At 41.0% G+C, this 14,780-nt stretch overlaps 1 protein-coding gene across 1 annotated transcript in view; it reads left to right on the top strand.

The window, feature by feature from the left end:
* The first annotated feature begins 14,370 nt into the window (after positions 1 to 14,370).
* Gabrg3 (gamma-aminobutyric acid type A receptor subunit gamma3) overlaps positions 14,371 to 14,780 on the top strand; it is a 612,827-nt gene continuing 612,417 nt past the window's right edge. The window contains exon 1 of the mRNA XM_045146493.1: positions 14,371 to 14,468. Coding sequence (XP_045002428.1) covers positions 14,416 to 14,468 — 53 coding nt within the window. The 5' untranslated portion in view covers positions 14,371 to 14,415. The remainder of the gene's footprint in view (positions 14,469 to 14,780) is intronic.

Here is a 14,780-nt window from a genome sequence, read left to right as displayed (position 1 = left end):
AAGGCATAGTTTATATCCTGACTAACTTGGAATTCCTGATTTGCAAAGGGGATCTATTACCAAGCATCATAAAAACTGAAATTACTTTGCCCCTTCAATAACTGTGTTCAAGATGCTCTGTAGTGCTACACAAGAAACATTTCTCTAACTCAAATGATATCCTTGTATTATGTGTGTGTTTCCTATGATATCCCAATGACAAACTTCAACATAAAGCTCTGGTTTCCTCTGCCTGTGTAGTTATGATAGAGCCTTTGCAGCTTAGCTTCACAGTGCAATTTGAAGAAGATTACTATAAACTGTATTCAAATGGTCTTACACCCATCCTGAACATCTCATGCCCCATAGAAAATCATGCCTTATTTACCAGGTTGTACTGGTTTTCTTGGCAAGTTGAGGCCTTTTGCTACCGAAAACCTTCCTGTCTAGTGACAAGCTTATAACATTCCAAGCAACCGAAGCAGTACTGATGAATATTTAGTTAAAATAATCACATTTGTTTTCCCCCTTTTGATTTTGTATTGCAGATATTTTCAAAGTTTATTATTATTAATGAGAACATAATAAAGAATCACCTTGGGAAAATGATAACAAGGCAAGAAGTAAACTTTCTGAAAATTGATATGAATTACAGTGTCCTACTTTTAGAACCAAGGTATTTAAATGTAGTTGTTGACATTACCACAAATAGAAAGAGTGAATATCCTAATAAGTGTACAATAAGTATTCCTTCTGTACTTTCTTAGAAATATAAGGGTGAAAATAGTATAAGTACTGGCTGAAGTTGACTTCAAATTGTGTGTTTGTGTTCAATGACTGTTCAAAGGCTTTGGAGTTACTAACCTATTATAGAAAACATGCTCTGTTAAAGGCAGACAAGAAGTTTGCAGATTTCTTCATTTTTTTTAATTTTATTTTATTTTTTATTTTTATTATTTTTTTAATTTTTATTTATTTATTTGAGAGCGACAGACACCGAGAGAAAGACAGATAGAGGGAGAGAGAGAGAATGGGCGCACCAGGGCTTCCAGCCTCTGCAAACGAACTCCAGACGCGTGCGCCCCCTTGTGCATCTGGCTAACGTGGGACCTGGGGAACCAAGCCTCGAACCGGGGTCCTTAGGCTTCACAGGCAAGCGCTTAACCGCTAAGCCATCTCTCCAGCCCAGATTTCTTCATTTTGAAGCTGCCTTAGAAACAGTGTTATCTTTCACAGGCTGTTATGAGGAACAGGCCTGTTTATGGACAGTTTCTATCTTATACATAAGAATATTGCTACTCAAAGAAGATAGCCTATGGCTCAAATCATGTGAAAAGTTAGGGAAAAAAATGCAAGCCTAGATTTTAGTTCTCCCAGGTTCAAGGTCTGGGTTCATAGCAACATGCAACTGCTTCAGGTGGATGTAAATTTAGGAACAAAGTTACCTAGATAAAAAGGGGTGGAGGAGAGAAAGAAGGGGAGGAGAGGGGAGAAGAGAGGAGAAGAAAGGAGAGAAGAGGAGAGGAGATAGAGAATATGAATATCACTGACTGAAGCAGCTAAGTGTTGTGATCGGATCACTCCTTCTGGAGCTTGAGGGTGAGTGATTGGCAGCCCCAGGAAGGATTTACTTCATGAGAGGCTACAACTGTGATAGCAGCCTTTAATCAACATTAGCCTCCATTGTAAGATCAAGCTCTGATGCAGAAAGAACCTTTTCTTTGGAAAATGGGAAATGCCACAATTTGTTCCATATAAACAGTATTTTAAATATTAAAAAAAATTAGTCTTTATGTTTTTTTATAAATAATCATGACACACCTGTGACAATCAATGGCAGGAGTATTTGAATATGAATTGCTCGGATTTCTGGAATCACTCACACACTTGCAGGAATGGGAAGAAGCGTGTCTGAAGTACCCAAACAGTTCATTTCGTCAAAGGCTTGCAGTGACTGTTTGTCATTGCCATTTCCAATAGCCTTCTTCATCCCTCAACTCAAATGCTTTCCAGCCTACTTTCAGATATGCATAGGTTCTTTATGGAAACATGTGCTTCAAAATTCAAAAGTTCAGAGTTTCTGTAATATAGACATCTGAAGAGTTACTCAGTGAAATGTGGTCTGAAGAAACAAGTTTATCTAGCTTTACTGAGTTCAAATTGAAAAGCAGTTAAAACCAAGAATCCAATATTTTATTTGCACGTGAGAATTTATAGAAAAGTTTGAAAACAGATCTCATTGACTCCAAAGTCCACAGTACCTTATTCTTCATGTGGCTACCACTGTTTCCTCAGTAGGATGGTAACAGCTGTGCAGTGAAGGGGACTGGCTGAGGGAATGGCCACTGGTCCCCATGTACTTTGGGTCAGAAGAAAACCCTCTGGTAAAGCTTGCAAATCTTCCATCCTACCCAGGTAATATATCTTCCTAAAAATTTACAAGCCAAAATTTTAGAGATTTCCATAAGTTGAACTCTAGATGTCATAACAAAACTTAAAAAAAACATAAGCTTAACTAACAGTAAACCCTTAAGGTAGGGTGATCATGTAAACTTGTCACCTAAATGGCAAACTTTGATGATGGTGAATTGAGGTCCTCAGTCATTCTTTCCCCCCAAAACATCTGTGAAAACACCAGTAAGTTATCAAAGAACCATTTTACAACTTGTGAAACCAACATAAAAATATAAAATTATAAGTGCTTATTGAAAAGAACTTACTGAACAGTGGGGTATGTGCCATTTGATCTTGGTGATACTATTATCTCCCTAACTTGGTATGCTGTTATGATGACCAGCCAGAGGGAGCTGATTTGATGTAGAATGCTACAACATTCCCATCCATACAGTCTTGTTAGTATTTGACTTGACTTGGAATTCTGGGGATTTGTCTCACGCCTGGGTATCATTAATAAAGCAATCAGCATCAATCCGTGAAGGTCAACATTGCAGCTTCCCAAGCATGCATACCAGTTTTGATAAGAAGAAGGCTAGCCATAAATGCTAAGGAACATCCAGAGAATCAGATCTAGTTCATAGTTTCTCCCAAACCTCAGACATGCTCCCAAAGATATGGCACTCTGTGGAAGTGCAGTGTTGTAATAGTGGTCAAGAGTGGGGAGATTTCTGCCTACTTCTCCACCCTGGTTCACCCTGAGGACTAGTGAAAGCAGAAATTAGAAGACAAGTATGACTTTATCTGCCAGAACTTTGAAGGTGTTTTCCATACCACGTATAGGTAGGGGGGGAAGGAACTCAGTGACATAAAACCCTCAGAGAAAGAGTGTGGCTGCATGTTGACATAAAGGTGATTTGTACAAAACACAGCTGAGAAAACAAGAGAGGAAATGAATAAGGATTGTATTACCACAGATGAAAATACCATAGAACTAACCCAAGAGCATCACTGAGGAACAAACTCTACCTCTAATACACAAACCCAAAATTCCAACAATAAACAGTGGAGAAGGATGATCAAATTTCAATGTTTTGGGTTGGAGAGATGGCTTAGCCATTAAGGCATTTGTCTGCAAAGCCAAAGGACCCAGGTTCAACTCCCCAGGACCCACATCAGCCAGATGCACAAGGGGCACATGCATCTAGAGTTCATTAGCAGCGGCTGGAGGCCCTGAGTGCTATTCTCTATCTGCCTCTTTCTTTCTTATCCTCTCTGTCCCTCAAATAAATAAGTAAACTTTCAAAGTTTTGTAGATATATACTTAGTATGTCTAGTTTTCAACAAATATTGGGAGATGAGCAAAGGAATAAGTAAGTATATCCTATACACAGAAAACAAAACAGAAGAAACTGTCCCTTTGAGAGTCAAGATGTTAGATTCAGCAGGTAGATATTAGTCAGCTATTGTGAATATGTTCAAAGAACTAAAAGAAGACATATCTGAAAGTTAAAGTAGGACAATATGTGTTACAAAATAGAGATAGACATTATTTTTAATACACCAAGATACAAATTCTAAGATTAAAGGATACAATCACTGAGACAACAAATTGACTGGAAAGCCTCCTATTTGAGCAGATAGAATAAAGAGCTAGAATGCTCAAAGTGAGGCTTTGAGATAGTGTCCAATATAAGGAATAGGAAGAAAACAAGAATAAAGAAAATCAACAGAAACTAAAAGATCTGTGGAAAATCATTATGAGAGAGTCAGAAGAAGAAATAGATATCATGGGAAAAATGTTAAAAAAATACTGGTCACAATTCATGTTGAGAGCAACAGAAGAGAAAGACTCATTGTGCAAAAGAGAACTCAGTAAGCTGACTCTCATGAAAAAGTGTGGAGTCAAGAAAGTAGTGAGGTGACATAGTCAAAGTGCTGGAAAAAGAGGAAGAGACAAAGCTCTCTGTCAGCCAAAACTGCTATGTGCAGCAAAGTTATTATTCAAAAAGACAAATGAAATAAAGACACCTTGATAAATTAAAATAGAGAGCATAAAACACCCTGTAAAATAAAAAAAAATGGAAACAAGAATCCATATAAAAAAAGAACACTACTACAGGAGATTTCATGGTTAAGTGTAATAAAAAAATAAATTGTACTGTTTTTGTCCTAACTAGTTTGAATGCTAGTTGAACACAGCAGAATTACAATTTCATGAAAGGAGGAAGAATAGAGTGCTCATTAGAAGAAACCTTCTATAGGCTATTGAAATTGTTAGTAATAATCTGCATAACATATTTAGGCTGCATATTTAATCACCAGACCAACTACTGAGACCATAAGTTAAAATCCAACGAAGTAGTTACAATGGTACCTTTGAAATATCTAACACAGAAGATAGAAAACGAGGATAGCAAAGACAGAGAAGACTTAAAACAAATTACATTCTCATGGTGTCTGTCTGGATGATCTCCACTGGCTTATGTTCAGAGCACTGTGTTCCCAGTTCATACTGTTTGGGAACTTGGGAAACTTTGGCAGATGGGCCCTTACAGCAGAGGTAGGGTACTGTGGGTAGACCTTGAAGGATCTGGACCACCTTTTCTGCTTCCTTGTCTGCAAACATCTGAGAGTGGCAATCACAGATTCCTGCCACCATGAACCAAGCTACTCCATATGATGGATTTTGTTATGTAAACCAAAATAAATCCTTCCTCTCTAAAATAATTTCTGCCAGATATTCTGTCAGAACTTCGTGAAAGGTAAAGAACACAATTATTGAAAACAATAGTAAATTAACAGCTGTAAACTCAATGATGTCAGTAATTATATAAATGAAAATATATTAATAGCACAATCAAAAAGGGTAAGGATTATCTGATTGTATTAACAATAGACTCTCCTGTTTGTCATCATTCAGAGGTGTATTTTAAGTTCAAGACACACATAGGCTTACAGAAGAGGGTGCTAAAGCTTAGCATGATGGTGTACAATAATAGTGCCAGTACTTGGGAGGCTGAGGTAGGAGGAGAGTAGGTTTGAACCCAGCCTGGGCTATGTAGAAACCTTCTGTGTCAAAAAATAAAAAATAAAAATAAAAATAAAAAATAAAAGAAGAAGGATGTAAACAGTAGCCCCTCCAGGAATCATGTACTTTCGGGTGATTTTGTTTTAAATTATGGAATGATCCATCCCTATTTTTTCATAAAAGACTTAGTTTTTAGAAGATTTTAAGGTTCACAGAAAAATTGAGTAGAAGGTACAGATATTATCCATAAGCCCTTGCTCCAAACCCACACAGATTTTTCTAGTTATGAATACCCCCCTAACAGAGTTAGAATGTCTGCCCCAGCCAGCGGGGAGTCGAACAAAGAAGCGAGGGGAAAAATAACTTGAATGAAAGAAGGCAAACAGACACAAGAAGGAGACCATGCTAGATGTTTGTCATGGCCTCGAGAGTTTATTCTTACATGTAGGTTTATATAGGGTTGTAGGGGGAAGGGGACGTGGTCAGGGCAAGGAGTTGTCAGGAAACCTAGAGGAGATGTAATTAGCTGTTCATCTAATCTTGCCTCACTGGCTTAACATCCTGACTGCACCAGGTTTCACATCCTGACCATAAACTGGCCTTTTGCAAAAGATAATATTCGGTAAGTAGTCTGCTGACCAGTTCCAGAAGTACCTAACAGAAAGCTGGATGGACCAGCTTTCTGAGTAATGAGTCAGTTTATGAGCAGGCCCAGGCAAAATGGAGAGGCTTTTGCTCTATGGCTCCCAAAGTGCTAAGAAGCAGGGCTGACCAGGTAGTACTTGTGAGAGCTGACTAGGTCGCTGCCCTTACGATTAGAGTTCACTACTCAGTGGTTAATGATTCATGAATCAATGGATTATTTATCCAGTACACACTCTGTCTTTTTCCATGTGTCCATTTCAAGAAATTATCAGCGATAAAACTGCCACCAGATTTAGCCCCTAAACACTCAACCCTTCAAACTTCTTTCCTTCATAATTTAGAAAAAAAGGTAAGATGAAAGTCTTGGCTTTAGTTCTTTGTACTATGTGTGCAATGCTATGTAATGATATGTATAGGTCCCTTGTCATCAAGAGGTGATTCAATAGGGAAGAATTGTAATATCCATTCTGAGGATACTGGCTAACCTATTTCATTAGCTACCTCTTCATGACTCAGTTGCCCATGAATAAAGGGCCATGTGGCGGGGATGGAGGCTATGCATACACTCAGTAATACAGACTTACATATTTATCAGATTCCACCTGGCAACAGACTCACAGAGTGCTCCACATGCAGTGTCAGAGACCAGTGCTGACTACTAGATATCAGCCAGCTTCCTGGTGGCAGAGTGATTGCCAAATGGTTTTCATTATGCAAGGATCTCTTTCCTTTAGCAGGAATAGATACTTACTCTGAATAGAAGTGGTCATCTCTGTTCACAATGCTTCTACAAAACCACCCTCCAGAATCCCTCATACACTTCCCTGGGATTCCACATTGCAGTGCCTCTGATGGAGCAGCCCACTCCACATCAAAGATCCTGTGGGAGTGAAGGTGGGAGTGGTCCATGGTCTTTCTACTGGTGCTCCATCTGCTTAAGGTGGGTGGCTAGACAAGGTGTTAGCATGATCTTTGAAATTTATTTGTAGCCCTAGTTAGGTGAAAACACCTAGAATTTTTTTCAATCTTTAACTCTCAACTACTGAGTCTAGGTTCCAAAAGGAGTCACAGAGAGTGAAAGCTTAAAAATTTGGAGATGTACCTGAAGGATACAAGTGTACTTATGAAAACATATATCAATATAAATTAAAATAAAAAAGGAGGATTAAATCTCCACTCAAAAGCACAAATAATGGAACAAAAATAAAAGCAAGCAAAAGAAGGTAAAAAGCAAATGAAGATAAAAGCAGGATTTAATTAGGTAGAGAACACAAACAATAGGCATGTAGGGAATGAGTCAGAACATTGGTGATTAATAAAATAAAACAGACAAGCCATTTAGTCAAGGAAAAAGGAGAATATAACAAAATACTGTTTCTACTAATTCAAAGAAAAAGTCACGAGTGTACTTACCACACTTGTATACCAAATATTGGAACAAGGATGAAATAGAAATTGTTTTTCAGAGAATGAATGTTATTGACAAGATTAAAAATATTAGGGAGACATTATAGAAGGAAAAGAAAAAATATATCATGAAACTTTTACAAATAAACAATTACACAAAACACTGCACTCACGCACATATGAAAAGTCCAGATGTTCTCATAAAGATCACAAATGAAGGTTCCAAATAAATTATTTCAGAACAGGAAATGAAGGAAAGCACACAAATTGAATTTTAGGGTAGTAGGGATGGTACAATGGTAGGAAGTTCAGTAATACAAATCATTCACTATGGAGAACAATTATTATTGATACAAAATGAGTCAAATGAATCAAAACTGAACTCTTAAAAGCAACTCGGGGTTAAGGAGATGGAGGTGGAAAAAGCATCAAACTCAAGCTAGAGTAGCCAAGTTAAGATCACCAAACCCTGAGTGAAAGATGGATGCTATGGCAGGCTTCTGTAATCCAAGCAAACTAATAAGAGATATGACAGGCAAGACAGGAGAATTTCTTGCAAGTCTCACATACAAGCAAGCCTACTAATACCGAGCTAACACAGCATGAGCCAGAGACTGCCTTAAATGAGATTGAGGGCCAGGACTGACACCCAAAAGCTGTCCCTGACATCTGATCAAAACCCACATGTACACTATGAGCTAAAATGTAATTTCGAAAAATTTACTATGAAGATATACCCTATCAGGATGAAAATAGGCAGAAGGTTCTATTATTGAGAATTATATGCATTTGGAAAATATCTGAAACTACTTAAATACTCCAGTAAAGAAAATAGATTAAAATTGTATTTATGGAGTATTATAACGGCTAGTGAAAAGAATGCATACAGGCTGCATAAAGTGGGGCGTTTCTGAGATGTTATAGATGAACTTAAATGACAAGACAGTAAAAGAAGTGCTACAAACCTTGCAAGACTGTGTGTCTGAAAGAACACTGCTTGCTAGTGCAAGACTACAAATGAAGCTAGTCCAGTGTATTGTGTAGAACTGAGGTTCCTGTGTGTGTAAAAGTGAGTAAAATAACAGTTTGTTGGGTATTTCTTTTTTTTTCCTGTTTTTTTTTTTTTTTTTGAGGTAGGGTCTCACTCTACTCATTCTACTCTCAGGGTAGCCTCGAACTCACAGCAATCCTCTTACCTCTGCCTCCCAAGTGCTGGGATTAAAGGTGTGCGCCACCACTCCCAGTTTGTTGAGTATTTCTTATTTGCATTTCATATAGATTTGATTTTTGCAATTGTATTAAAATTTTATATATATCAGAAATAAAATTATAAATCAACAAGAAAAAACTGGAACATAGGGTTATTTACCCTTTTATTTATTTATTTTTAAATTTTATTTTATTTATTTTTATTTTATTTATTTATTTATTTATTTATTTGAGAGTGACAGACAGAGAGAAAGACAGATAGAGGAAGAGAGAGAATGGGCGCGCCAGGGCTTCCAGCCACTGCAAACGAACTCCAGACGTGTGCGCCCCCTTGTGCATCTGGCTAACGTGGGACCTGGGGAACTGAGCCTCGAACCGGGGTCCTTAGGCTTCACAGGCAAGCGCTTAACCACTAAGCCATCTCTCCAGCCCATTTTATTTATTTTTAGAGAGAGAGCAGGAGATAGGAAAAGAGAGAGAGAGTGAGAGAATGGGCACTACAGGGCCTTCCACACTGTAAACAAACTGCAGATGCATGCACAACTTGTGCATCTGGCTTACATGGGTCCTGGGGAATTGAATCTAGGTCCTTTTGCTTCACAGGCAAGCACCTTAACTACTAAGCAATCTCTCCAGCCTCCCTTTCATTTTTCTTAGCTTAAAGAGGAGAACGAAAAGGTCTGGAAATACACCTTGAACTCTGTCTAGAGCTGTTTTCCCTGAGGTTTGTCCACCTTAAGGTGGGCACTACATTGTGCCCATTGTCAATTTAAATAACTTTTAAAATAATTATGGTCAGAACTTGTAATCTTGCTATAGACAAACTATATATAGGGAAATAGAAAGGCAAAGAAAAATTCTATGGAAGACGTTAGTATAAGCTCCTTAATTATCATTAGTTGTAGTGTGTCATAGTGGTATTAGAGTGGGCTGAATAAATATTTTACTTCTAAGCGTGATGATACTTCTGAACAATTAATTCTTGTTTTCTAAATATCATTCTCTGTGGGGAAAAAAAGGGAGAAACTTTGATTAAAGGGATAGAAAACAGAGAACATGAATGACCCTGGAAGATCTTGTGCTGAGAGTAAGCATGAGAAAGACAAACAGGACAGGTTGGGCTGAGTCCTTGATTGTGGTGATCACTTGGCAGTACACTGGCATCAGTCAGCACATTCTATACCCTGAATATGTGAGTTCTGTTTGTGTGTAGCACTCCAGTAAAGCTGAAAATGAAGTTAGAGGAAAAAAAAAACCCTCAAAATAATTCTAAATTCTAGACATTAGCTACTTCCAGAAGTTTCTACTATCTAAATCTTGGATATCTTAAGAATAAAAAGTGGCAATACTAAATTAAAATGCATTGTATAAAACAAGAAACCAGGAGTCCATACTAAAAACAATAAGGGAAGAGGGAAAGTGTTGTCCAATGATATTATCCTGATCCACTAATCAAAACAGTTGTGTTAGTGTGAGATCAACATTTCATAGCCAGCAGGCAGGAACTGACAATACATATTAAAATTAAAGCTGTTAAATGTTCTCAAAAAAGACTAGTTAACAGCTAAAAGAATTAAAAACAAGATTTTATAATGGATAAAGCTGACAGATTGCAGCTTAACCAAGGGAGCAATGTGACTGGCCAATGTGCCTCTCCCATGCCGAGCAGTGCTTATGCCACTGTATCCAGACCAGACAGACAGCAAGTCAATCAGACCCAGGAGCATTCCACAGAACTAACTAGTAACCACTGTTACTGAAGACCAGGAAAGGCCAAGCAGCTCCTCCAGGTCAAAAAAGCTTACAGGGGCACAACAACTAATAAAATGTGTGGTCTTGGGTTATATGGGAAAACACAGTTGAAGTTGTTACTGGTTAAATTACACTGTGAGGTGTGGGTGGATTCAATAATATGAAAATTTTTGTGTTATTTACACACATTATTTGTAAGCTTAAAATGGGGGGGTATTTACAACTTGACTCATAAAATAACCTAGAATAGCAAAAATAAATTGCAGACTATTAATAGATACTAAGAATAATTAAAGTCATAGTATTTCCCCTCCCCCTTTTACACAGCAGATGTTGACATGTAATTTAGGTTGCCCTTGAACTTGAGATTTTCCTACCTCTACCCCCTAATTACTGCCATTAGAGGTGTGGACTGCTGCAAGAGGTGCCAAAATTTTAACAAAGTGAAATAATGAGATGTCCATAGTGGCCAGGCCTATAATCCCAGCGTAAAAGAGGCTGAGGCAGGAGGATAGACATGAGTTCAAGTCCAAACTAAACTGCACAGTGAGTTTTAGGTCAGCCTTGGCTAGAGTGAAACCTTACCTCAAAACAAGCAAAAAACATTGCCCCAAAACCTACAGCGTGGTTCCATATAAATATGGACAAGTAAGTGATAAGAAATAAGTCAAGAAAAAGAGGTGTTCATGCACCAGCCTGATATAAATAAAAGGAATTACAACAGGAAAACGTTTTACATAAATCATACTGGAAAACTTAGTTATCTTTATGAAAATAAACTTTGACTCAGAAATAAAATGATATTAAAATTATCAAGATTAATCAAAACTAATTTAATCTTGAAAGAGAGAGAGAGGTTGAGCACTGGGGGAAAAAAAAAAACAAAACACCTCTTATGATTGCCCATAAAAATGAATTGCACTCCTAAGGAAACATCATGATACAATTCAAAACTATAATTTCTGGAGCAGAAAATATTTTGTTCAAAATAGAAATCTCCAGAGCCACAAAGCCACGTTCAGCTTCTGGCTTTGCTGACAAGCGTGGGTAGGAGGTCAAGCAGGGCTAGAGAAGGCATCCTGAGAGGTTATTTGTGTGATCAGCCAGCAGGGGGCCCCCGAGGAACGGCGGCCGGCCGGGTCTTTCCCGCCTCCCGTCCAGATGCAGCTCAACGCATCCCTTGCACCGCCCGCCTAGGCTGCCTAGGTCTTTCCCAAACCTGCGCGGAACACCTGCTGCCAACACGAAGCAATGGTACGCCGAGATGTGGCATGTTCCATATTTATAGGAGTGTCATAGATAGAATTTTGTGGATAGACCCCCCAACCCTCAGCTCATATTAAAGCACTGATCTCGTGGTAGATCTTCCTTTTACTATCTATTTCCCCCTCTTTGGGGGAGGGGGGCTAAGGAAAGGAAGGGAATGTAATATTGCTCACTCGAATGCAGCTGTCAACTTCTCAGGTACTGAAGATGAGGCTAAGGCATCGCGGAGGGTGCTCACTGCACATGCGCTGTAAAGCATCCCAGATCAACTTGGGCAAGAGAGGAAAATCAAAGGCTGGTCGCTGGTCCTTTGAAGATTCTCAACCTTGCATTTTGCTTTCACAGTTAAGTTCAGAAAGCTTGCTTTGAATATCACCACATCCCTCTTGATTTACTTAGCATAAAATAATTTCTTCCAGACTGCACCATGGGGATTTCTACAAAACATATTCAACTCTGTCAGGCTGTCCTCCCGCCCCATGCATGGAGTAAATCATGACGCCCCCAAAAGATCAGATGCAACTCATTCATCACAACAGCACATTGAACACAGCCACGAAAGAAAGGTATAAAGTCATCATGTTTTCTTTCCCATCGACCGAATGATAATAACGAATAATGCCCTAAATAATCGCAAAACATATCTCGTTACAGTATTCTGTCAAGCCATTCAAAGTCCAGTCTGGTTCTACTGTAAACAAGTTGTACACAACTTACGGTCTGACAAGGATGTAGTAAGGATGCCATCTTGCACAAAACCAGTGTGGAGTTCCTTCTCCAAGAGACCTTGGGCATAGTGATTAAGACAGATGTTGGGCTGATTGTCAGGTCTTAACTTTGGGGAAGGCATTTCAAAGCCCTGTCTCTGTCTGGGACAGTTAAACAAAGAGGCTGGTAGTGGTTCCTCATAGTATCTGTGTGTGACGCTGTTTTCGTCCGTGCTCCTATGACCTTGTTATAATGGAAGTATAAAAGAATTGCCCTATTTTATTTGCAGTTTTCTTGCCACATAGTAAACAAAAATACGTAGGGATGATATGCAGGTGACCCTTCTATGCCTATGGATTCTACATCTTTGGGTTCAAGCAAATTTGAAAAAAAATTACTTTCTTAAAAGTTTTTATCTGAAGCAGACTATTACCTTAATTCCTAATCAATACAATATAATAACTATTTACACAACACTTAAGCTTGGTATTTCAAGTAGCGTAGAGATGGCTTAAAGTATATGGGAATATATATATATATATATACACACACACATACACATACATACATACATACATATATATATATATATGTGCTAGGGTTTGGTATCCCCAGGGATCCTGACTGAGTCCTCTGAGTGGATTGTGAGCAGTAACTGCACCTGTGTAAGGACCCACGGGACAATAACACATCACCATCTAACAGGCCTTTGAAGTGCTTAGTTCTGTGTCACGAAAGGACAGAACACAATAAAGACTTCCATGTTCCTGAAGCTTGAGAAGTGATAGAAGAGATGCGCCTGTGAGACCACGCAGGACCATTAGGACTCTCCACGAGGAGGAGACCCGGCTGGCTGTATGTGAGAGCTGAAATAGGAAAGATGGGGTGGGCAAGAGAAGATTCCTGGGAGGGGTAGCAGGGTGAGCCCAGGCCCTCACAAATATGGCAGTGTCCTTTTGTTCAAAAGGGAGGTGACAGTACTTTGTTAAAATCATGGTCACCCTCAACATCAGCCTACAGTCTACTTCACGCTTCTCTCATGCTGGTGAAACCAGAGACAAGGAGAGAGTATCAGAAAACCGCCCTCAGCCTGTCCTCTCCATTCTTTATGCGACAGGCTCTTGGCCAATATCAAAGAGTTGTCATGCCTTCCCGGGGTTCGATGAGCAGTAGTTTAAAATAAACATATTTTCTAAAAATTGTTCTATTTGGAGCAAGATGGCAAAATTCCTAGTAGACTCGGTTTGTGTTGGCGCTGTAATATTTATATGGCGGAAGCCTGACTTTCTAAATGACTATTACAAGTAAAAACAGAACGAACGCTTGTTTGGGACTTGAAAGCCCGCCGAAGGAAGTGCCTTTCGTGGTGACTCAGTGGCACCTTCCCTGTGACTGGGGTCGCTCGGGCTCCCCGTCTTGCCCACTTGCAATGGCGTCCCTAAACCAAGGCCTGGGGAGGGAAAGGAGGGACGCTTGTTGAACCTGGGGACGCGGGCTGGGTTCTGTAGAAGCCTGTGCCAATCCCTGGGACCCTTGTGCGGGCTCGCGGAGGCATCCCGGATCTTGCCCAGCACGCCCCGCCCGGCCAGGAACTCCTCGGGTCCATTCAAACCCGCTGCGCCTCGCGCGCGCGTTGCCAAGCGTGTAATTGGGAAACTCCTCCCCGCCAGGACCGCCTCGCGCGCGGCGGGAGCAAGGCGACCTCGCGGCCCTCGGAGAGCAGAGGCGCGGGCTCGGCTCGCGGCTCGGGCGGCGGCGCGGGCCTCCGGGCTGCAGATCCCGCGTCCCTGCCACCTGCTCCTGCCCCCGCCGCCGCGGAGCCGCCCGACCGCGGGCGCGCAGGCACGGGCACCTCGCGGGCTCCCCGAGGAGCCGCGCACTCCCGGCCGTCGGGGGCCTGTCCCGTTCGAGGGTCTCCGCGCCACAGCCCGCGGGCGACAGAGGAGAGCCGGTGGCGACGAGGACCGCGCACCGAGGAAACCAGCGGGCCGAGGCCTCGGACCCACGCTCCGCCGCACGTCACCATGGCCCCGAAGCTGCTGCTACTCCTCTGCCTGCTCTCTGGCTTGCACGCGCGGTAAGTGGCGCGGGGCCACATCCCTCCCCGCCCCGCTCCGAGGCCCCTTGGGGACACCGGGCAGCCCGGGGCGCTATCTGTTGGCACCCAGTCCACCCGTGTGCCCGCCGTCGGCGAGGCTGCAGCTGCGCGAGCGGGCGGGCGGGCGGGCGGGAGGACAGAGAATGTTTCCCCGCACCTCACCTGTCCCATCTCCCTAGGACAAGGCCATCTACCTCTCCGCCAGGGTTTCTGCAGCCCTCTGTAACCCAGTACTTGGGAACTGAGATGCATGGGCTCTTCTCATGATTTTAGGATTTGGTGATTTAAAGG

This window comes from Jaculus jaculus, chromosome 3, assembly GCF_020740685.1.
Source record: "Jaculus jaculus isolate mJacJac1 chromosome 3, mJacJac1.mat.Y.cur, whole genome shotgun sequence".
NCBI lineage: Eukaryota > Metazoa > Chordata > Mammalia > Rodentia > Dipodidae > Jaculus > Jaculus jaculus.
The sequence above is the reverse complement of the archived record's forward strand: the minus strand, read 5'-3'. Positions and strand labels throughout refer to the sequence as shown.